Source organism: Triturus cristatus, chromosome 5_1, assembly GCF_964204655.1.
Source record: "Triturus cristatus chromosome 5_1, aTriCri1.1, whole genome shotgun sequence".
NCBI classification, from domain to species: domain Eukaryota; kingdom Metazoa; phylum Chordata; class Amphibia; order Caudata; family Salamandridae; genus Triturus; species Triturus cristatus.
This window is the reverse complement of record NC_140587.1, coordinates 211,959,474-211,982,994: the sequence shown is the minus strand read 5'-3', so window position 1 is coordinate 211,982,994 and position 23,521 is coordinate 211,959,474. Positions and strand designations below refer to the sequence as shown.

General features: G+C 47.8%; 1 protein-coding gene across 1 annotated transcript in view; it reads left to right on the top strand.

The window, feature by feature from the left end:
* Positions 1 to 23,521, top strand: part of SLC45A4 (solute carrier family 45 member 4) — a 374,111-nt gene that overhangs the window by 294,453 nt on the left and 56,137 nt on the right. The window contains exon 4 of the mRNA XM_085604829.1: positions 12,643 to 12,822. Within this exon, the coding sequence (XP_085460955.1) occupies positions 12,643 to 12,822 (180 nt within the window). The remainder of the gene's footprint in view (positions 1 to 12,642; positions 12,823 to 23,521) is intronic.

The window sequence follows — 23,521 nt, the reverse complement described above, 5'->3', positions numbered from 1 at the left end:
CTAGTAACCACTAGTGGAACTGCAACTTCATGAAAGAATTTCAATGCTTTTGCTTTGACTTGAAAGGGACACCTAGCAACTACGGAACCGCAGATTTCTGAAAGAATTTAAATGCTTTTGCATTTGACTTGTGAGGGACACCTCTTAAAAACTAGTGGAACTGCAGCTTCATATAAGAATTTCAGTACTTTTGCATTAGAACCCCATTTTAAATACACTAAAAGTTTTTCATTACAGGATGCACCTTAGTGTGCTGCTGTTATCACAGAGCGAGTGAATATTTCTAGAACACTCCTTAAACATGCCAGGCAAATTCTTTTAAGATTAAATTGCTTCTATAAATGCTAGCCTGTAACCAGATATAGGAAAGTGCTGCACAATAAGTCCAAGGTGTTTCCAATAATTGACAACAGGTCCACATGTCACTTACACGTAGTCGCGAGATTATGCTAACAGCTTAACTGAAAAGTTGCATGAGTCTGTGCTGGGCAGATATGGACTGTTATGCCTTCCTTTTAATCTCTGTATACTCCTATTTCATACCATACGTTTGGCTATTTTTCATTGGTGTGGGTAAATGAGCAAAGCTTTTGCTTTGATTTCTATCTTGATTTTCTGCCATGAAAGTTATTTTGTCTTTTGGAATTGAGGGGCATATTCACAAGCCCCTATTGCCACAGGAAAGTCCGTTAACGTGGCTTAACGCCGCCTTGTGAATAACGCACCCTTCAAAAAATCCTAAAAATATTACTGTACCTGCAGGTCTAGTGACTTAAAAAATCTACTTGACCTAATTATAATGCTCTTGACCCATAAACTGGTTTCAAATGATGTTATCCTGAGCAAGTATTTTAATTCACCGAGATGCCATTTTCTTCTTCATCACATATGAGAGCACCATCAAATACGCACGTTCAGCATGCCTGCTGTACAGAAAACTCTTGTTTGGTTCAATAGACCAAACGTTTGCTCCATATATAATACAAATCTAGCCACATATAGGATACACATGACCGTTGACTTGCCTCAAGTTCATTAACCGCATTGTCATCAGTGCAGGGACAGAAATGTTCGTGGACTCGTTTCACTTTTAATAAATGCATAACTAAAGCATGAGGTAGCAGCACAATGTCATTTGCAATCAGCAGGTTTTACATTGAAATACCCTCAGAATTTCCCACTGGCATGCGGTTTTAAAACTATATAGTGTACAATGTATGGAAATCGAGTTTCTGCAAATATTTGTAAATTACACATCACCAAGTAAAGTGTTGTGATTTGTTTTGGTCCTATGTGAATCTATCTTTGCATCACTCTTCTGAATTACAAAAATAAGTTATTTCATAATTCCTGATATATTTTGAAGCAACTGTACTTATTATTCATTTACCAGCTGTTTAAATATTCTGTTAGAGAAAAAACCTAACATTTTACAGCCTTTTGTTTCACAATTATTTTCAGATAACACTTGACAAAAAGCACTAACTTTAATAAGAGAAAGGAAAAACATTTTCCAGGAACAGATAAGCAACAATTTGTAAAAAGAGAAACTCACATTTGACCTCTGTCCTTAAACAGACAGGAAATGTGTCAAGACAAAACAAGATTTTAAGGCCTCTTTATTGCTCATTCACTTTCTGAATGAACAGCACACCTATTCCTTCTAGTTTAAATTAACTCACTAGGTGGAGTAAATGCTAAAAATAGCTCAACCTGATAAAATCTCACCCAACATTGCGATTGGGCCATACCTACTGCAACACCCATTGATTTTAACACTGCCCCATATTTACAAGAGTGGCGTTAATATGGGGCAGTACCAAAATTAAGACCAGGCAAAACCTGGTCTTACCATGGCAAAATGAGGAGAAATGCTTTATTTCTCCTCGTTTTTGCTGTTTCTGTGTGTGCTGTGTTGTGCTGCACACATAGAAACATCAAAATGCCATTGATTGTTTATTTGCAGGAAGGAGCACCTTACTGCACAAAACAATTCTTCCCCTCAACTCAGGTACCCTTGCACTATGGTTCAAGGGTGCCTTTGTTGGTGCTAGGCAGCTGTAATTAGCACCAGCGCAAGGGGAAACACAGGGCTGCACCGTATTTTAGTAAATAAGGTGCAGCGATGTGTTTCAGAAGTGGCAGAGGGTGGGATTAAGCCAACAAGGCCAACGCCACGCTCCGCCACTTCACTTGTAAATATACCGCGTAGTTTCTTTAAATGTTTTTTAATGGAATCTGGGGCATTGTCTTTTTGGCTTCCATGCAATGTTATGAGCACTTGGACACTTTTACCCGAGATGCTGCTAAAAGTACAGAAATACTCCGTGGGCTTGAACTCATGATCTGTAGGGCTGAGTCACACCACACTTTTCGCTCACAAAAAAGAGAGTATTATAGACTGAAAATGTAAGGCAGAGATTCAGTTATGGTGTACATCCTCTTTTCATGGAACATAGAACAGTTTACAGTAGGATATCATCACTACAATGATTCTCAGAGCATTCACTTGAGTATGAATAAAGCACTCCACCAATTACATTTTTGTGCTGTCTGTTTTTTGACCGAGCATTGTGGCAAAATGTACTGTTAAGTTGCAAGGACACCCAGCCATTTTCCAGTCTCGTAGTCTTGATATTTAGGTCTGGTGTTTGCCAGACCTTTTGATATTGCGATATTACTGTCAGCGATCGAAATGCGTTTGGGCGGACACTGATCCGATACACTTTGTGGTGTTATGCAAGAATGAAAAAATAAATATCTGCAAATCAACTTTGGAGTGCCGTTGTGGTCCGTACCCGTGCTGTGTAAGCCCCTGTTGTTAGTAGGGATAGCGGGACTGTTTCTTTGGATATATATGTTCGAGGCATATGAGCTACAGATTACACACTTTTGCATAGATCGCCATCTGGTGTTGGGCCCGGATGTTTGCAGTTTGTTTTTCATCTTGGAAAGTCTTTGGAAGTCACGAGGTCGGTGACTCCTCCCTTGGATCGTATTGCGCATGGGCTTCGGCTCCATCCTCAGATTGTTTTTTTCCGCCATCGGGCTCGGATGTAATACTTCGCGCTCCGTTTCCGAACATTTCCAGTTCGACGATCGAAGCGGAATCCTCGCTCATCGCGGTATTGTTCAGATCCTGATCTCCTCAATCACCTTCTTTTCGACACACCTTCGATTCCAGTCGTCGACGGCGGCCTTCGGGCCTCTCCAAGCTCTGGTCCCGGCTGATGGAAAGAACTCCATTCAAGAAGTGCCCTCGATGTGGGTCCAAATTCCCCCACACCGATCTTCATGAGGTGTGCAACCTCTGCCTCTCCCCTGCACACGAGGCTCGAGACTGTCCCGCCTGCAAGTCTTTCAGATCGAAAAAGACTATTCGAGATCGAAGGGCCAGACGAAACATGGCGCACTCCTCGACCTCCGTTCCAGTCGACATCTTCAGGGACGACGTCGAAGCTCCGGGACAGCAGCACACCGAAGAGGACCTCGTCAGTGCTTCCGAAGCTGACGACTTGAATGTGGAGGACATCCCCCCATGCAGAGGATCGTGAGTACTATACCCCTTCCACACCCGCGCCGACACCCAAAAAGGCCTCGGTCACGCCTTTGCCTCCGGGCCTAGGCAAGACCAAAGACACTGCTTCAAACACCCCACCTTCGGGCCCGGTAAAGAAGCCTAATAAGCCTTCCGGCGGCTCGGGCTCGAGCCAGCCTGCCAGCGGTGCCGATAAACACACTTCGGCACCGAAAAAGAAACCGGCCTCTACCTCGACACCGAGCTCCGCACCAAAGTCCTCGGTGTCAAAACCCAGCCTTTCGGTGCCGACCAAACATCATAAGGCCCTCAGCACCGACACTCCCGCGCCGAAGCCTACCTCGGCGCCGACCAAAAAATCGGAGGTTCCAAAAAAGCACGGCACGGACAAGCCTAAAAAGCCATCGGCCCGAAACCTTCGGCGCCGACCGAACAAACATTGTCTCAGGAACTGTTTACACCGGATCCTTTGCAAAAGACACCTACCAAGGATCCAAAAACTGGACATTTGGCACTTTCTACTAAAAAGAGACATTTGGACAAGCCGGCTCCGCCTCCACCTCCAAAGAGGAAAGACTGTGCTACCTCTCCTTTCAGAGTGCCTTCCACACCTCCTCCACCCTCTCCACCTCCGCCCCCTCCACCTTCTCCACCCCTGCCTCATCGCTCTCCGACCCCGTCTCCAGACCATGATGATCAGGGGGACCCATACTACGATCCAGGGGATGTGCCACAAGACCCCACCCCTACAGGATCCCCAGACCCATGGGACAATTATAATAATCCAGACATTCCAGATAATCCCACAAGATGACCTTTATCCATCTAGGCCATCTCCACCAGAAGACTCATTAGGTTTTCACCACCTGCTTCAGAGGGCGGCACATTATCACGGGGTAGAGCTACACACTGACCCAGTAGAGGAAGATTTCCTCCTCGACACCTTTGATACCGCACATAGGTCTACTTCTATACTACCTATGCTCAAGGGGGTAATAAAACATGCGCCAGAGGTTTTTAAAGACCCAGTAAGGGCTAGGGTCATTAACCCACGCATAGAGAAGAAGTATAAAGCTGCCCCCATAGATCCTGCCTATATCAAAGGGCCAGCGCCACTGGATTCCCTAGTGGTCTCCACTGCACGGAAGAGGTCAAACTCCCAGGCGTCAGGCGAAGAACCACCACCTGACAAGGAGTCAAAGCTACTGGACGCGTCAGGAAAGTGCACTGCGTCACAGGCAGCCAATATATAGCGTATCGCCAACACTCAAGCGCTATTGGCCAGATACGACAGGGCGCATTATGATGAACTAGAAACCATCATGCACCATCTCCCAGAAAAATACAAAAATAGGGCCAATGAGTTAATTCAAGAGGGTAAGACCATAACTAACACCTCTATACGCTGTGCCTTAGACGCAGCAGACACAGCCTCCAGGGCCATTAACACTAGCGTCCTCCTCCGTCGCCATGCTTGGCTGAGAGTTTCAGGCTTTAAACCTGAGGTACAAGCCTCCATATTAAATCATCCATTTGATCAAGAACATCTATTCGGCCCAAAGGTAGATGAGGCCCTCGAGAAAATGAAGAAGGACACAGATACGGCAACATCTATGGGAGCCCTGCAGTCACACCCTCCTAGGCGCTCCTTTCGCCGCTCTTCCTTTCGGGGCACAGCCAGAGGCTACTCCTCAGATAGCACTTCCACGTCCTACAAATCCCCTGCTCAATTCACCTTCACAAGGGGTTATCAAAGAGGCGGCTATAGAGGCAATAACAATAAAGGCAGAGGCAAAACAAATACCGCCCGCTCTGCCACCCCGCCTACCCAACGACTTCCCCCTGCTCCCTCCAGACCATCCCACTCCGGTCTGGGGCAGGTTACAAAATTTCCTTCACGTCTGGGAGACCATCACATCAGACAGATGGGTGACCCAAATTATTCGTTCAGGGTACTGCCTAGAATTGACATCTACCCCCCCCAACATTCCACCCAGGCAACGCCCAATGTCAGAAGAACATTCCACGTTACTAAAACAGGAAATAATCTCCCTCCTACAAAAACAGGCGATAGAACAAGTCCCTGCCAATCAGCAAAATTTAGGGGTCTACTCCCTATATTTTCTGATACCAAAAAGAGACGAGACTCTACGACCTATCTTAGATCTCCGGCCTCTAAACACATACATACATTCGGACCATTTTCACATGGTAACACTTCAGCAGGTACTTCCGCTCCTCTCCCAAAACGACTTTCTCACCACACTGGACTTGAAAGACGCATACTTTCACATTCCGGTACACCATGCTCACAGAAAGTACCTCAGATTTGTAGTGGACGGGCAACACTACCAGTTCAAAGTGCTCCCATTCGGGGTCACAACAGCACCAAGGGTATTCACCAAGTGCCTAGCGGTAGTGGCGGCACACCTCAGAAGACAGCACATTCACGTCTTCCCATATTTGGACGACTGGCTAATAAAAGCCACGTCCTACAACCAATGTGTACATCACACCGCCACTACCATCCAACTACTTCACCAGCTAGGCTTCACAGTGAACCACCAAAAGTCCCAGCTAATACCATCCCACACAAAGCAATACCTTGGGGCCACCATAGACACCTCAAAAGCCATAGCCTACCCCAATCCTTCCAGGATTGCAAGCATTCAGGCTTTGCGTCAAAGATTCATACCTCAACACTCTCTCCCAGCAAGAGTGTTTATGCAACTGATAGGGATGATGGCCTCTTGCATTTTCATAGTGCCCCATGCAAGACTCCAGATGCGTCCACTCCAAGAGTGCTTAGCGCGCCAATGGAACCAGGCCCAGGGGCAACTGAAGGATCTGGTATTGGTAGACGGTCGCACCCATCGCTCTCTGCAGTGTTGGAACACCACAAATCTTTCCAGAGGTCGACCGTTCCTGGACCCGGTTCCACAAATAATCCTAACAACAGACGCATCTCTCTCCGGCTGGGGAGCTCATCTACTACACCTCACAGTGCAGGGCACATGGACGCCGCAACAAAAGTTACTCCATATCAACCATCTGGAGTTACTGGCAATCTTTCTAGCCCTAAAATCCTTTCAGACACAGATTTTAGGCAAGGCAGTCCTTATTCGCACAGACAACATGACGGCCATGTACTACTTTCAAAAACAAGGCGGCACACACTCTCCACAGCTCTCTCAACTAGCACAGAGCATATGGAGATGGGCAATTCCACACAAAATCTTTCTCCTAGCCCAACATGTCCCAGGAGTCCAAAACACCATGGCAGATTTGCTCAGCAGACAGACGCAGCAGATCCACGAGTGGGAACTTCACCCGCAGGTTCTTCACCCGTTCTTTCAGATGTGGGGGCATCCACAGATAGACCTATTCGCCACCCATGAAAACAAAAAATGCCCAAGCTTCGCCGCCAGATACCCACACCCATTGTCTGAAGGCAATGCGATATGGATGAACTGGTCAGGCAAATTTGCGTATGCCTTTCCACCTCTCCCACTAATTCCATTAGTGGTGCGAAAGCTACAACAGCACTCCCTCACACTGATTCTAGTAGCTCCAACATGGGCCAGACAACCGTGGCACACCACGCTGTTGGAAATCTCGGTAGTGCCACACCAAAAGTTACACCTCTCACCATGCCTCCTAACCCAGAACCATGGAGAGATCAGACACCCGGACCCAGCTCAGCTCAACCTTGCGATCAGGCTCCTGAGATCCTAGAATTCGGATACCTTAACCTTCCCCCCGACTGTATGAACGTCATCAGAGAAGCTAGACGCCCTACCACTAGAGCCTGCTACGCTGCCAAGTGGAAAAGATTTGTTGTTTATTGCCATAACAACACAATCAACCCTCTGGACGCATCTATACAGCACATCATATGCTACTTACTCCATCTACAAAGGTGTAACCTAGCATATACATCCATTCGGCTACACTTCGCAGCAATTGCCGCTTACCTACAAAACAGACAGCACCTATCACTTTTCAGAGTGCCTGCCATTAAAGCCTTCATGGAAGGCCTCAAACGGATAATTCCCCCCAGAGTACCACCCTCACCTGTGTGGAACTTAAATATAGTTCTCACAAGGCTAATGGGACCGCCTTTCGAACCTTTGCATAAATGTGAACTTCAATTTCTCACATGGAAAACAGCTTTCCTTGTAGCCATCACTTCCCTTAGAAGGGTCAGTGAGATACAAGCACTTACTATACAAGAACCTTTTCTCCAAATGCACCCGAACAAGGTTGTCCTCCGTACCAACCCAAAATTCCTACCCAAAGTCATTTCACCCTTTCATCTAAACCAATCGGTAGAATTACCGTTTTTTTTCTCGCAACCTCAAACTGTTGCAGAAAGGGCTCTACACACACTGGATGTTAAAAGGGCCTTACTTTACTATATCCAGAGAACACAACCTTTCAGAAAGACAAAACAACTGTTTGTCTCTTTATCTCCACCACATAAAGGCAACCCCATCTCTAAATCAGGGATAGCTAGGTGGATTGTAAAATGCATTCAGATTTGCTACCACAAAGCAAAACGCACGCTATCTGTTCCCCCTAAAGCCCACTCTACAAGAAAGATAGGGGCTTCTATGGCTTTTCTAGGGAACATCCCATTAGATGATATCTGCAAAGCAGCTACATGGTCAATACAGCACACTTTCACTAAACATTACTGTGTAGATGTGCAAACCAAGCAACAAGCTAGTGTGGGCCAAGCTGTACTAAAAACACTATTTCAAACCACTGCAACAGATACCGGTGGTCGCCGCTAGGGTTGGGAACTGCTATATAGTCTGTGCTAAAGTGTGTAATCTGCAGCTCATATGCCTCGAACGGAATATGCTACTTACCAGTATGCATCTGTTCTTGGCATGTAGAGCTGCAGATCTACACACGCCCACCCGCCTCCCCAGCTACCTGTATCTGTTCCAGCACACACATGGGTTTCTTCACTGTTATTACTACGCTCCATCTTTCCCTGTTGGCGAAAAACAATCTGAGGATGGAGCGGAAGCCCATGCGCAATGCGATCCAAGGGAGGAGTCACCGACCTCGTGACTTCCAAAGACTTTCCAAGAGGAAAAACAAACTGCAAACATCCGGGCCCAACACCAGATGGCGATCTATGCAAAAGTGTGTAGATCTGCAGGTTTACATGCCAAGAACAGATGCATACTGGTAAGTAGCATATTCCTTATACTGTTTCTTTGGATATATATATATATATTACCTACTGGCAGTCGCCAGTAGGTAGTTATAGTTAGGACCCTGTTTCCATAGGAAAACCGCAACATTCTATTTGGAATAACTTTGGCGCCGGTCGACGAATCCTCGCAAAATTTTCAAAACTAATGGGGCGCTACGCTCCGCTCCTACCCTGAAAGTCTCGGGGGGATTCGTCAAGTGGGGGCTGAGAAAAAAGGGGGTCCCAAAACGCGTTTTTCCCATGCATTTTTCCATAGGACCTTTAGACACAGCTACAGCCCGAACGGCTGAACAGAGTTACTTGAAATTTGGCAGAGAGGTAGTCTACAGGTCAAGGAAGTGCCTTTTGTAGGTCTGGTGTAAATCTGTTCAGTAGTTCCTGAGAAAATAGCCTTTAAATCAATATATATATCTGTGGCAGCTTACGGTGCGCTTACCGTACGCGTACGGTGACGTGCGCGAGCGCGATTCTGATTGGCTGTTAGATCTTAGTAAACATTCGAATCAGTCGAAACCAGGAAGCAGCGGCCGCCATTTTCTCTCTCGCACTCTGAGGGGGGGAGGAAAAACAAAGGTGGAAAATATGTAAAGGAGCATGTTAGACAGCTCCTAACCACCTAGCATTGATTAAGGGGCCCCACAAGACCCCCCAAGGCAAAAAAATCAATTTTCTTGTTTTTCGAAAAAAAACGCCGATTACGCTTACCGTACGCGTACGGTAAAAATTAATTATAAAAACAAAATATCCACATTCACCCCTCCCCCGTGTGCAAAAGGTGCCCGCAGGCCACCTTTTGTGCATGGCATATCATGAAAAGGAACAATTAATAGATTAAGTTTCTCAACGAAGCGCATAATATGTCCTCCGTGTGCGGACGATGCGCGAAGCGCATCGTGCGTACATGGCCCATCCAGCGTAACGTGGGCACTTGGTGCGCGTAGCGCACCGCGTGCCCACCGTGCGTGCACGGCACTAACTGCGTAAAGTGGGCGCGCGGTGCGCAAAGCGCACCGCGTGCACACTGTGCGCACGGAACGAACTGCGTTAAGTGAAAGCGCACGCCACGAACGGCGTAAAGTAACTTAGCATTTAAAAAACCGTACAAATTCACTGAAAAAACCATAGGTTTCACACACGTTATAGTTAGGAATTAGCATTTAAAAAACCTTGCAAATTCAGTGAAAAAACCATAGGTTTCACACACGTTATAGTTAGCTGGACATTTTACTCGTAAAAAACCATTGAAATTCCCCCGTTATAGTTAGTGCAGGCAACTATAACTCACGCGACCGCAATCCTCTGCTGATGACATATGTGTCTTTATGAAAAAAAAATATTTGTAATATATGTATAGCTAAAATTTAATGGAAGAGGACATGGGCAAATAAGTGTCTAAATACAGTATTAGCATCAGCAGAGGATTGCGTTCGCGTGAGTTATAGTTGCCTGCACTAACTATAACGGGGGAATTTCAATGGTTTTTTACGAGTAAAATGTCCAGCTAACTATAACGTGTGTGAAACCTATGGTTTTTTCACTGAATTTTATATATATATATATAGAGATAGATAGATAGATAGATAGATAGATAGATAGATAGATAGATATCTATATATAAATAGAAATACAATTACTTATTTGGGCTTTCAGCCAACCCACGTCAGCCATTGGTCTGTTGTAATTAATATTTTCATTTGACCCACTAAGGCATAATAGCATTCACAATGGCGAAAATGGTCATCCCGCTTCAGCCGTTGGCTAACTTCATAGTGAGTGATGTCCTTCTGCCCTTTCACAAGTATCACTTACAAACACAAAGTAGTTCCCTTCAGTGCCAGGGACTACTCCGGCAATGCCTGGTTTTTGAGACCAAACTATATATTTGCTTTTAACCAAACAGTTTATTGTTTTGAATGGTCAAGACCTGCAACTTCTGCAAAAAAAGTACGTTTTTACAAAAAATGACAAAAGAAGCATTAACAAAGCGAAAAGGCTGTACTCCCAGTGCCAGGCCTCTTGGCTTTGCCGGGGACAGCATGGGGAAAAGGGTCAGCTCACTCGAGCCATTGACCAAATTCACTATGACTAAAGACATTCTGCTCTTTAACAAAGAGAAAAATCACCCACAAAGTGGTTCCTTTCAGTGCCAGGGACTCCTACGCTGAAGCATATTTTGCAAGACAAATTTCTTTTGATTTTTTTATGACACAGAAGACCCTACAGCAGCCCCCTCAATAAAGCTTAACATTATGCATGGCAAAACAAAATAACAGTTAAAGCCAAATGGGTGGCACTGAATACCAGACTTATTGGCATCGCCAATGCTTGTTACAATATGTGGCTCATAATGTGCTTAATGCACGGATCTCTAGAATATTCAAAGATCGGACAGAGCTCATAAGATGCGGAAATATATTTGTAAGATGATGAAATATGTTTGCAAAAGCGTGGCAGCTACCCTAACAAGGGTGTCCTGGAGCTAATAACAAAAGACACAGTAAGTTTACTGGAATACGCAGGTTTTCAGGCTCTTATGAAACTTCCACTGATTAGGTTCTGCTCGTAGATGTAGAGGTAGGCTGTTCAAGAACTTCTGGGCGAGGAAGGAAAAAGATCTTTCCCTGCTTTCCTAATTATTCGAGCAACAGCAAAGAGAAGCACATCAGCATATCTAAGAGGTCTGTGTGGGAGTACTCCTCACAGAGAAGATCCTGGGCCTCGCTTGTAGAAGGCCCTACGCGCCACACAAGCGATCTTAAAAAACACTCTTTTTCCTACTGATAGCTAGTGGAGCATTCTCAGCTAAAAGAGAGGTTAGGCTGAGACCTTATTATTTGGTTCTCCATGTTTAGGTTTCATTAAATAAAAAACCTAGATTTTTAGTCGAAGATACCGGTACAGGAGGATCAGCCGGCCTCTAACTGGGTATGTGTGTAATGGGTGATGGTCCAAAAGTCAGAAATTCTGATTTATCCGCTTTTAATTTCAATGCATTTTTGCACATCCGTCGAGTCGCTGATAGCATACAGCCATGAAAGGTGTTAGTAGCTCCAGTCTCATCAACCACAGTCACCACTATTTCCTGGTCATCTGCACGTGACATGAGAGACAACCCAAGAGACATACACAAATTAACTAAAGTGGGGCTCATGAAAGAGGACTAGGTAGGGTTTGATAATGAGAAGAGCCAGTCTGGAGCTTCCCCTTGAATGCCCATGGCAGTAGCGTGCAGTACTGTGGCAGATGCAGCGCTGAGGTCCAGTAGGGCCAGTCTGGCAGGAATCTACAGTATCCACCCTAAACAGAAGGTAATGCACTTGTTCTTATGATTCATGGATAGGAGTTGCTATGTAGGCTCATGAGCAGAGTTGTAGCCAACTGTCAGGACATTTCTTTTTACGGCTCCAGCAGCTCGTTTTATTTTTAGTTGTTCTAATCTGTCAGTTAAGGTCACGTGTTTGGCATTGTTTTAATCTATAATTAAACAGCACCACCTCGGCCTCCTCCTAAGTGATAGCCACAATATTTATTTCCTAATCTGTCTCACGGGACTTCATTGAGATTGTCACTTCCAAGTCTTTTTGACTGAGGGTCACGGGATCCCTAGCTCTTTCTGTATGTTTTTCAGATTTTGTGTTATTATGCATAATACTTCTTAACACATGCTTCAGCTTTATAAATGTTCACAGCCATCTGCACTTGGGAAAATCCTAAATCCAAGTTTGATCTAAGTCGGGGAATGCTGTGCAAATAGTTTATGCAGCATTAAAAATGCAAGTTTGTGTGCACAAATTTTTTCTTCTGCAACCCGTCTTTCATATTATGCATTTTGTCCTTATTTCAGTGCCGTTTTTTAATGAAACAATTTTCTTAGGTCTAGCCATTGGAGACGTCCCAGATAAGCAGCCAATCGGAATAGTCCTAACAGTCCTGGGTGTGGTCGTTTTGGATTTCAGTGCGGATGCAACGGAGGGACCAATCCGCGCTTACTTGCTGGATGTGGCAGACAATGAAGAGCAGGACATGGCCCTCAATATACATGCCTTCTCGGCTGGTATGCATAGAGCCACTTTTTAAATAATTTGATTTTATTGATAAGGGTTGAATGAACCTGGTGTGAGTATCTTTGTTGGATCTTTCATTGACATGATGGTCTGAGCACATTTGCAGGTCAGACTCCCATGATAGCTACTTAAAAGGTTTAAATTGAATATGGGAATGCAAAGACTATGGGGCACATGCATCAATGTAGGCTTTTGCGATTCCTTAATTGCGATTATTAAGGAATCGTAATTAAGGAATGGCAAAAGCCTATGCATGTAGGAATCGCTATAAAATTAGCGATTCCCAAACATTCCTTAATTGCGACTCGCCTACAGGCCCATAGGACTGAATAGGAAATTGCAGGCGCAATTGCGCATGCAATTTCAAGGGTGTCAAAAGGACACCCTGTTGCACACCTGAAATTGATCAGTGCACACATGTTGCGCACACACATGCCCCAAGGGCATGTGTGTGTGTAACCTACAACTTTGAAAAATGCACTTTAGTGCATTTTCAAAGTTTTTGAAAATTACCATCAAGTTTAAATTTATGGTAATTTGCGGCCCCCCTATTAGCGAAATCGCTATTTGCGATTTCATCATGCATTGCATTTAAGGAATCGCAACTTGCGATTCCTGAAATGCAATTGCAATTTAAGAAATCGCAATAAATTGCGATTTATTAAATTGCGAGAGCTTTACAGTTTGATGCATCGTAGAAGCCCTTTTTGCGGGTGCAAACAGCCGATTTTTGCGAATTGCACCTTTTGCGCTTGCAAAAACGTTTGATGCATGTGCCTGTTAGTGTGCTCTTTGCTACAAATGTATAAAACAAAATATTATTTCAATAATTGCAAATGCAGCAAAATCGTAGCAATGTTTGAGCCCTTTGTATAAACCCAAAACATAACCTTTAGTGAAAGTGTGTTAGTTAGAGCTAGTACCATATAGGAGCATCTTCTCTATAGGATATTCTGTTAAATATGAAAATGAGAGGCACAATGGTTTAAAGAACCAAGGTCCCGAATACTGGTCGCAATTTGTGATCAGTATTTTTGGTACCAGTAAGGAATGTGCTAATAGGTTGGTCGCTAAATTTACGAGTAGGAGTAGGTCGCATTTCTACCTACTTCATGAATATTAATGAGGTAGGTCTCAGCTTGCAACTCACTCTAATTGTTGGTAATGATATGCTAGGGTCAGCAGACCACCATGTTTGTGATCCCCCTATGTTGTTTTTAAGCAGACCATTTTTCATAAGGGAAATAGGCTGTGTTGAAATTGAAAAGGTTAATTTTGGTTGAGAATTGCCAGTGGTCTCTTACCTACTCCCCAACATTTGTTTTTTATATTGACAAAGGGGAAAAGGTTTCCAAAAGGACCCCTACCCTTTTGTGGATGCATTACCATCAATATTTTGTGATCTGGTTAGTGTCACAAAACATTGATATGTTGCATACACATTCTGTATCTGGAACACCTTACAAAATCAGTATGGGGCCACAATCTTGTTTTAGACGTCGGTAAAAGTTTACCAATTTCTAAAATGGGATTAGTACATTAAGAAAAGTATATTATACTGTCTCACTTTTTATTTATGCAGTATTAGGTAAGTACCGTAAGGCTCCGTTTTTACAAGCATTCAGACTCCAACATTCTGCTTTTACAACCTGGCCTTCTCTAGTGATATCTTCCGAGGCTTTCAGTGGGCTTTAGTTAGTTATTCACTACGCGTCCTGCGGTGAGGGTTCATATTAGAAAGGATCCGCATTATCCGTACCTACAATCAATATAAAATAGTTTTACTGATATGCAATCTGTTACCTCAGGTATGGACGGGCAACTGCTGCACAAGCTGTTAAATTAAAGCTTAGGCCATTCCTGCATTCATTATACAGTTCTGTAGCCTGTTCACCTATATACTCCTGCCACTTCCCCTAATCCACATGTTGCTTTGGATTGGAGATGGGCGAGTCCTGCCATAGTTCACGCACAATAAGACATGACCCAATTTCTTTGAAATTTGACATAAACCTGTTAAATGGTTTCACCCAAGAACCCCCAGAAACAGGTATCATTCTTCATTAGTGTGAAAGGCTTATGTCTTTGATGTATATCTAGGGACCTGGGATAAATCCGAATCCAAGAGTTCAGTATTGCGTTTTCAATAGAACACAAATACAGGTGAAACAGAAATAAAACAGCCGATATGTGTTTCGCCAATATGGCCCTTAAGACAAGGGCTTTCTCTAGGCAAGTAAGTCTTAGTACACTAATGTCTCTAAGTCTTGTAAAGTCAGTTATAATTCCAAAAAGTTGCATCCGTCCCGAGGTGTGGGTGATGTAAAGAAGCGAGTCTCTGTGGTCCAGCGTCAGGAGAACATCCACTCCTCACCTCACCTTTATAGTGAGGTCTAAGACAGATGTGTACAGTGCCCTGCAGAAAGGCATGAGCAATAGACATGCTTAAAATACAGCTCTTTTAGCAGCAGGAACCCACTACGAGGTCCTAAATCTTCTGAAACAAACTGCCTAGGAGTCAATCTTAGAAGAAACCGAGCTGCAGCATTTTAAGCCATTTGTGCGAAGATGCTCATTGCTGTAACCCACATGTGAGTGAACCACAGAGTTAAGCACCCTTTGGTAGGGCAGCCAGAAGTTTAGGAAGAAATTTACCTAGAGCAAGTAGATTAAACAGCTTACTCCCAACTTCGAGGATTACTATTGTTTGGAAAATTTGTTTATGAAGACGCTGGAGGATTTTTTGTGACTTGGTGAGACGATTTTTTTTGTTTTTTTTTTGTTTTCCAAAACCTTTATTATTCCTTCAAATAGTACATCGCTATTCAGCCAACAACCCGGAGGCAGGCAGCTAGGTTGCGAGGCGGATCTCCGCCCAAGCAGTCGAGGTCGTACATTTGAGCAGCAGTACAATGTTTTACGATGAACAAAACCCAACAGAGCTAACAGTGAGCTAGAGTCGAAAGGAAGCAAACAATGACTAATCGAAATGTCACAACCGCCGTCACGCTGCGCCCCCAGCACACTCAGACCACGCAATCGACTGACAACCCCCCACATAAAACGAGCCCCAAACCTCACAACACTTATGCCAGGCGGTTCCCCACGTGCAGCGCACCACAGTCAAACTCCAACCTCGCCATGTCACCAGAGTCACAATCCACCGCCCTAGTCATCTTCCAACGCTTTCGTCCTCGCCAACCAATCCACCAGTGGCTGCCATATATCTACGGGCCTCGAGCGCTGTGGTAACTGGTCCCAGTAGGAAGTCAGTTGCTCCCTACAGTACACCGCCGCTCTTATCCAGGCCGCCACTTTCGGCGGCATCGTCTTCTTCCAGTGTAGCGCTATTTGACGCTTAGCAAGTAATAGCAAGATGGCCACAAGCCTACGCGAGGCCTTAGGCACATTTCTAACGAATCCCAAGAGGGCCACAAGTGGATCCAGCTCCATCTCCGCCCCCACGATCTGCCTTATGGTATTGAAGACTGCAATCCAGAAGTCGCATATGGGACCGCACACCCATACAAGATGATAAAACGTGGCCTCCCTCTCACCGCATCTCCAACAGTTCGCATCGGACCGTAGTCCCATCCTACACAGTTGTATGGGCGTACGGTAAGTCCGGTGCAGATAGTTGAAGTGCACCAACCGCAGCCTATAATTAGGTGATAGGTTTTCAAGTTGGGAGCAACAGTACTCCCACTGTTTCTCTGTAATAGATATACCCGCTTCATATTCCCACGAGGATCTGGAGTCAATGTGCACAACCGGAGCTGTGTTTTGAGTAGCTCTATAGATACGTGTGATCAGTTTGCGCGTGGAGGAATTCGAGAGTATGTCCTCCAAGGCCGCAAGCGTCGGCGGAGCGTCTGGAAACATAGGGTACCTGCACTTGCAGGCAGACCGCAGTTGATAGTAGAGAAGAAGTTCCGAGGCCGTCGGTTCAGGCGCTGCCGCCATATCCCGCACTGTAAGGAAGGTATCGTCCGGGTACAAGTCTCCCGCCACCTTCAGGCCGCAGGCCTGCGCCCGCCGCACCACCGCCGCGTCTGTCAATGGCTCCAGCAGTGGATTAGCCGCAAGGGGCATACTCGGCGCATATAAATCAACGACGCCTGCACGTTTAGCAATGTTTGACCAGGCCCAGTGTACCATTTCAACAGTATCAATGTCCTCCCGGGAGCGTTTGTATCCCTGATACACCGCTGCACGAAGGGGGCAGGGGGCCGCAACGTCCATCTCTATTGCCACGTGGGGCTGGAAAGGGATCGGGTGATGCCAGTAATGCAGGTATTGAGCCTGTGCACTATACGCATATAGCTCCATGTCCGGGGCCGCGAGTCCTCCCTGGCGGAAGGGGAGTGTGAGGAGGTTCCATGCCACTCTAGGCTGCTTACCCACCCAGACCAGTTCAATCACGGCGGAGCGGAGCCGGCGGAAGAACGACTTCGTGAGTGGCACGGGGATGTTTACGAATAAGTAAAGAAACTTTGGCACGACCACCATCTTAGCAATTGCTATGCCGCCCGTCAGAGACAGTGGCAGCGCCTTCCAGCGCTTCACCTTACACTCCAGCCATTCCACGGCCACCCCAAAGTTGGCCAGCCATATGTCCTGCACCGATCGGCTGAACTGTATGCCCAGGTATTTAATCTCATCAGTGACCCAGTCAATCGGGAATTCCGTATGGCATTTACTCGTACCATCCGTCAGCGGGAACATCGCCGACTTCGACCAGTTAATATCGATGCCTGTAAGGCCACTGTACCGTGTCACCTCACGCATCAGTGGGTCAAAGTTCTCCGACGGATTCATCAGATATATGGTTATGTCGTCGGCATACATAGACACCAGCAGGCCATGCGACGTAAATCCGATACTGCGCTGAGTGTGATGTTGGCGCAAACGGGCCGCCAGCGGCTCCGTCACAATGGCAAATAGCAATGGCGACAAAGGGCAACCCTGCCGAGTCCCTCGGGTTATGGAGATCGGGGCAGACGTCTGACCATTAACCCGCACCCTAGCCGTCGGATCATTATAGAGTATTCCAATACGCCTGGCGAAGGAGGGGCTAAAACCCATGCGAGTGAATAGCGCCCGTAGGAACTTCCACTCTAAGGAGTCGAACGCCTTAGTGGCGTCCAGCAATGCAGCCGCGGCCTGCACCTTGGGATCCAAATAATGCAGGAGCCCAAACAGTACTCTCAGATTGTGGGAAGTTGACCTCCCCATTACAAATCCCGACTGATCGGACAACGCTATCTGTGGCAGCATAAATTTCAGACGGTCAGCGAGTAATTTCGCATAGATTTTGGCATCAAGATTAATTAGCGAGAGTGGGCGATATGAGTCCGGGCTTGCAGGATCCTTGCCAGGTTTAAGCAGCGTGATGATTAGGGCCTCTCGCATCGAGGTAGGGAGGAAGCCCAGCTCCACCGCCTCCTCAAAAACTCTGTGCAATCGCGGGACAAGTAGGTCTGCATATTCCTTATAGAAGGCCGCCGTCAGCCCGTCGGGGCCCGGTGCCTTGCTGAGCGGCATAGCGGCTATCACCGCACGAATGTCCTCCTGCGTGAACGGCAGGTCCATATATTGTCTGGCATTATTACTGAACCACGCTAGGGCTATGGTGTCCAGGTAATCACTAATAATAGTGTCGTCAGGTGTCACCTTAGAGGTATACAAGACCCTGTAGTAATCTGTCATCACTGTCAGTATAGCTGGAGGGTCTCGAATCACATCACCTCCTGACCCATGTAGCTCCAGAATATGCTCCGACCCACGCGGCGAGCGCAGCATGTTAGCTAGTGTTCGTCCAGCTCGGTTACCCTCCCCATAACGCCTGGCCTGAGAATCTTTGGACAAGAACGCAAACTCCCTGTCCGCCTCCACTTGATACATGGTCAGTTTCGTCCTGAAGGCGGCACTCGACTCACCAGAAAGGGCCACTATCATCGCAGCTTCAAGCTGCGCAAGTTCAGATTCTAACCTGCTCAGGGTATCTCTTATGGAGCGCAGTACTCCAGTTTTTAGCGCCATGCAATGACCCCTGGTTACTGCCTTACAGGCCTCCCAGAGCATGCCAGGCGAATCTACAGAGCCCTCGTTAATTGCGAAGTATTCCTCCAGTCGTTCCCGCAGAGAATGCTGGAAGACCTGGTCGCGCAGCGCACGGGAGGGGAACCTCCAGCTAAACGGCTGAATGTACTGCGGCGGCGCGGATAGCGTCAAGCACACCGGGGCATGATCAGAGAGAGACCGCGGCATGTGAGTCACCTCCAACACCGATGAGTGCAAATCTCTGGACAGCAGCCAGAAGTCCAATCTGGACCAGGCCGCTCGGTGAGCTGTAATGCACGTACCAGCGCGGACCTCGGGGTGCAGTGTCCTCCAGGAGTCCACCAGCCCTGCATCCTGCATAATGTAGCCAAGCGCCTCCGACGCCCTGGGGTGATGTTCCCTAGTTGTGCCATGCCTATCTTTAGTATCCGACAGTACCACATTGTAGTCACCTCCCCACAATATCGCTGCCGGTCCACAGGTCCGCACCCTATGCCATAATTCCTCGTAAAACTCTGGGTTATCGTCATTCGGGCCATATACATTCACCAGAATCACTCTCGCGCCGCACAACGAACCCACCAAAAGAATGTACCTGCCCCCTGCGTCCCTGATTTCCTCATGCGTCCTCCAGTGAAGCCCCTTTCTGATGAGTATCGCCACCCCTCTGGAGTAGTTAGAATAGTGTGCGTGGACTACCTCACCCCATCTATTGTGTCTGAGCAGCTGCGCAGCGTTAGCTGTCAGGTGCGTCTCTTGCAGAAGGCAAATGTCAGCACCTTTTCTAATTAGGAAGGCCTGTATCAGTCTCGCTTTGCGTCTATCATTCATACCTCGTACATTCCAGGTAATACACTTTATGCTATTCACAGCGCCAGGCGTACCGACAAAGTTCGATCAAGCAGCGGACATGTACCATCCTCCCAGTCACCCGGCCACTTAATGCCGAAACGCAAAGCAAACATTACCAGCCCAGCGGGTCTCAACATACGGGGGCGGCCATGCCACAGCAATCTGTAAGCCCGCTGACAAGGTGGGGAATTTCCGCACGGCAACAAGCATTGAAGTAAATTCCGAGCAGGCCATGGACCTGGTCCCCGCTGCGTCCCTCCCGCTAACCCATCTCTGATAGACAGCACACACCCCGCCTGCCCATCTGGGCACCCTGCCCGGCAAATGCCAGAACACCTCTTGCTAAGTGACTGTCGACATGGCAGCAAACAGTATACAATGCGCAATTCAGTAGTAGTTCTCGCCTCCTCTGACCCAGCTCTGGAACTTAAAAAGAACTCAACAAAATCCCCCAACCGCAACCAAACCCCAATCCCACCCGCTCCAACCCCCCAATCAGGTTGTGCAATATCCTCCCAGGTCCCCCTCCCAACCATGGTAACTGTAACTACAGTCATTAGTCGTGAACGATGAGTGGGAATCATCCCTTGAGGTACGCAGGTTGGCCACCCACAAGCCCTGTACTCATGACAGGGTGATCGAGCGCTGACCTAGTGTGAAAGCTCAAGAACCTCCCCCTCCCGAGCCCGCAGTCCTACTGAACTCCCTCTCAGCATCTGAAACTGACCCTCCCGGGCATTCAACAGTCACTATGGCCCAGCCCGGTACGGACTGGCAATACCCAGCGACATAGCGATAGACAAGCATGAACAGTTATTCAACATCACTTAGCCTGTCCCGCTGGTCCGGGCCACCTGCAGTTGCCTGAGTCTTATGGTCCTTCACCAGTTGTTTGGCATATTTCAGAGCCGCCTTCGCGTTCAAAAAGAGGGACGGTTTACCGGGACCTTGGACCCGGAGTTTTGCAGGGTAGATGAGGGAGTATTTGGTGCCCGACTGTTGAAAAAGTTTCTTTGCAGGCAAAAATTCCCTCCGAGCGGCCTGCACCTGCATCGTATAGTCCGGGTATAGTGCGATGTGGCTGCCCTTGTATTGCACGTCTGTCATGTCTCTAGCCGTACGTAATATCACGTCCCGGTCCCTATAATTTAAGATACGTGCAATAATAGGCCGGGGCGGCACACCTGGTTTAGGCCTGGGCCCCAATGATCTATGAGCCCTTTCGACCAGGAACATCGGAGACAAACCCGCCCCAAACAGATCCTTAAACATTTGTTCGACAAATTGCTCCATGTGTGTTATGTCCGTCGTTTCCGCCACTCCCGTGATGCGGACGTTGTTGCGCCTCGAGCGTGCTTCCAAGTCCTCATTTTTTTGTTGTATAAGTGCCAGGATCTTATCCATGCCCCGCAGTTGTTTGGCAAGGTCGGTCTGACTTTCCTCCGTGTCGACCACGCGTGTTTCGAGCGATGCCACTCGTCCTTCTTGTTTGTCCATGCGAGACGTGATACCGTCCATGCGGGCCGCCAGCGCATCCATTTTGCCATCAATGCCATGTAAACTTGTTTTCAGTTCCTGAAACATGGCTTTAATGTCCACATCCTGAGCACTGCTCCGGTCTTCTCGAGAAGACTCAGCCTCACGATGATCTGGGTTTGGGTCCGGCGGTTTCTGTTTGGACTTGTCAAATGTGATCTTCGGCTGCCTCGTGTCTGGCTTGCCCATGGCCGCCCACTGGTTGCCTCCTGGCACAGGTAGCGTGCGTGGGCAGCCGAGCCGCGCTCTCCTCACACCGCACCGGTCGCCAACCGCCAGCCGAGGGCAGCAAGGCGGTTAGGCCTCGTTGGCAGTTAAGAGGGCCGTGCCCTCCGTTCCGGGGCACACACGGGGCGCAGCGGAGCGGACCAAGCGGGGGGAGTCACAACACAGTCCGTCGGATCAGGCCGATACTCGTGCAGCCGTTCCCTATCCGCATCCCAGGTCAACGCAGCACAGCGGAGATGGACGTCCGCAGGAGCGCACTCGCACCTCGTCTAAGCGAACATCCGGAGGGGAGAGCAGGCCAAGCAATCTCGCGCCAGAGCCAGTCGATTCCCTGCTCCGCGCACCGACCTCCCTCTGGTCCGGGGGTCACTGGTCCTAAGCTCGCCTTCACCAGCACTGCAGGATGGCCGGGGGCAGGCACGGCAGCCGACCACGGCTCGCCGACCGTCGCCTCCGACAATAGGACTCCGCCACACTACCAACTGCAGGGAAGATGGCCGCCACTGCAATTATCCTTTCGGGCCCGCCACTGTTCCCCAGTATGTACTCCAAGGGCAGGCGATCTAAAGGAGCGAATCAGCGTCGCTCCCCATGAGGTCCGGCAACACGTTCTCACAGAGCAGGGCCCAGCAGCGTTCGCCGAGCATAAGCATCGGGGCCCTCCGCGCCGTCCCCGGCAGTCAGCTAGCTCCCAGCGCGCCGCAGAGCGTCCGGGTCTCCCCCTGCGCCTCACCTCCAGTCCGCTTTCAGTGTCCCACCACACCGGGCGCCGCCGTCCCAGCCTCACCGTCTCAGCCGCAGGGGGTAATCATCCGGCGGGCCGCACTCCCCCCGGGGCGATCGAACAGCCGCTGCCTCACCACTCGGTCCGGATACGGGCGCCGCCTCACGCAAGCCCCCGGCTCTCGCGAGTGCCGTAGGCCGCCGCGTCTCCGCGCTTCCTGCGGGCCGCTCCCAGCCTCCGTGTCTCCGACGGGGTCAGAACATCCAGCGCACAGGGCGGACACACTGGGCTAACATCTCGGGTGGGGAGGTCCGAGCCCGCACATCAGTTGAGCAGATAATTGAAGGATTTCTGTGCTCGATCGGCGGAGCTGCGGTTTCAGGCAGCCATTCCGCTCGGCAGCCAAGCCACGCCCCCGACTTGGTGAGACGATTAAATGGATTTAGAACAGCAATGAGTTTGTAAATACTTTGCATCTATTTGGATGCAGTCCGACCTAGTATTCCTGCTCGAATGAATTTTGACCCAAAACCTAAGTTAAATTCAGAATTTTTATTTGTTAAACTTTAATCTTGTTTTTTCATACACAAAACAAATTGCGAAGTGAAAAATAACACTGCTTGTTGTTGTGTCCCTGAGGAATCTATGATCTCATCCCCCCTTCCCCCCCCCCCCCCCCCCCCCCCCCCGGAATCACAACGCGCTCGCTGTAACAACCGCGTTGTGATTCCCTGCGCGGAAAAGCTTTGTGGTAAACGTTGTTTACCGTCCCTGAGTAGACCTGTCTTTCGCTCATTGTGACATATGGTGCACCGGGGTTTCACAACACTGTGAACAGAGAGTTTCATCCACTGTAGAAATCATGCGTAATGAAAATACAGAATACTTACTGTGACATGCAGAAATGTATGTATGGCGGGTGCTCACACTCAGCAAACATTGTGGCTATAGTGGTTTTAGATTGAACCCTCTTTCTATGGTGTGTACAGCATTTGTTGACGCCCAACAACCATACTATATCATCTGGCTGCATGTTACACCCTATCCAATAATGTTTCACCGTAACTGTTCACGTCATTGACTACAGATGAACTCAGTGCAGACTGAGAGTTGCCAGGGTCTTGAGGTGCAGGGAGTGAACAGGTAGTTTTATGTGAAGACGTGGGAGAGAAGCCAGACGGAGTGAAGAGCTAGCTGGGCTGTTGATGAGGAGTGGGCTATAGCAAAAGTACTAGACTGGAAGTGAAGAACTGGCCTGGAGAACTCCATTCAAGAGTCAATGATGA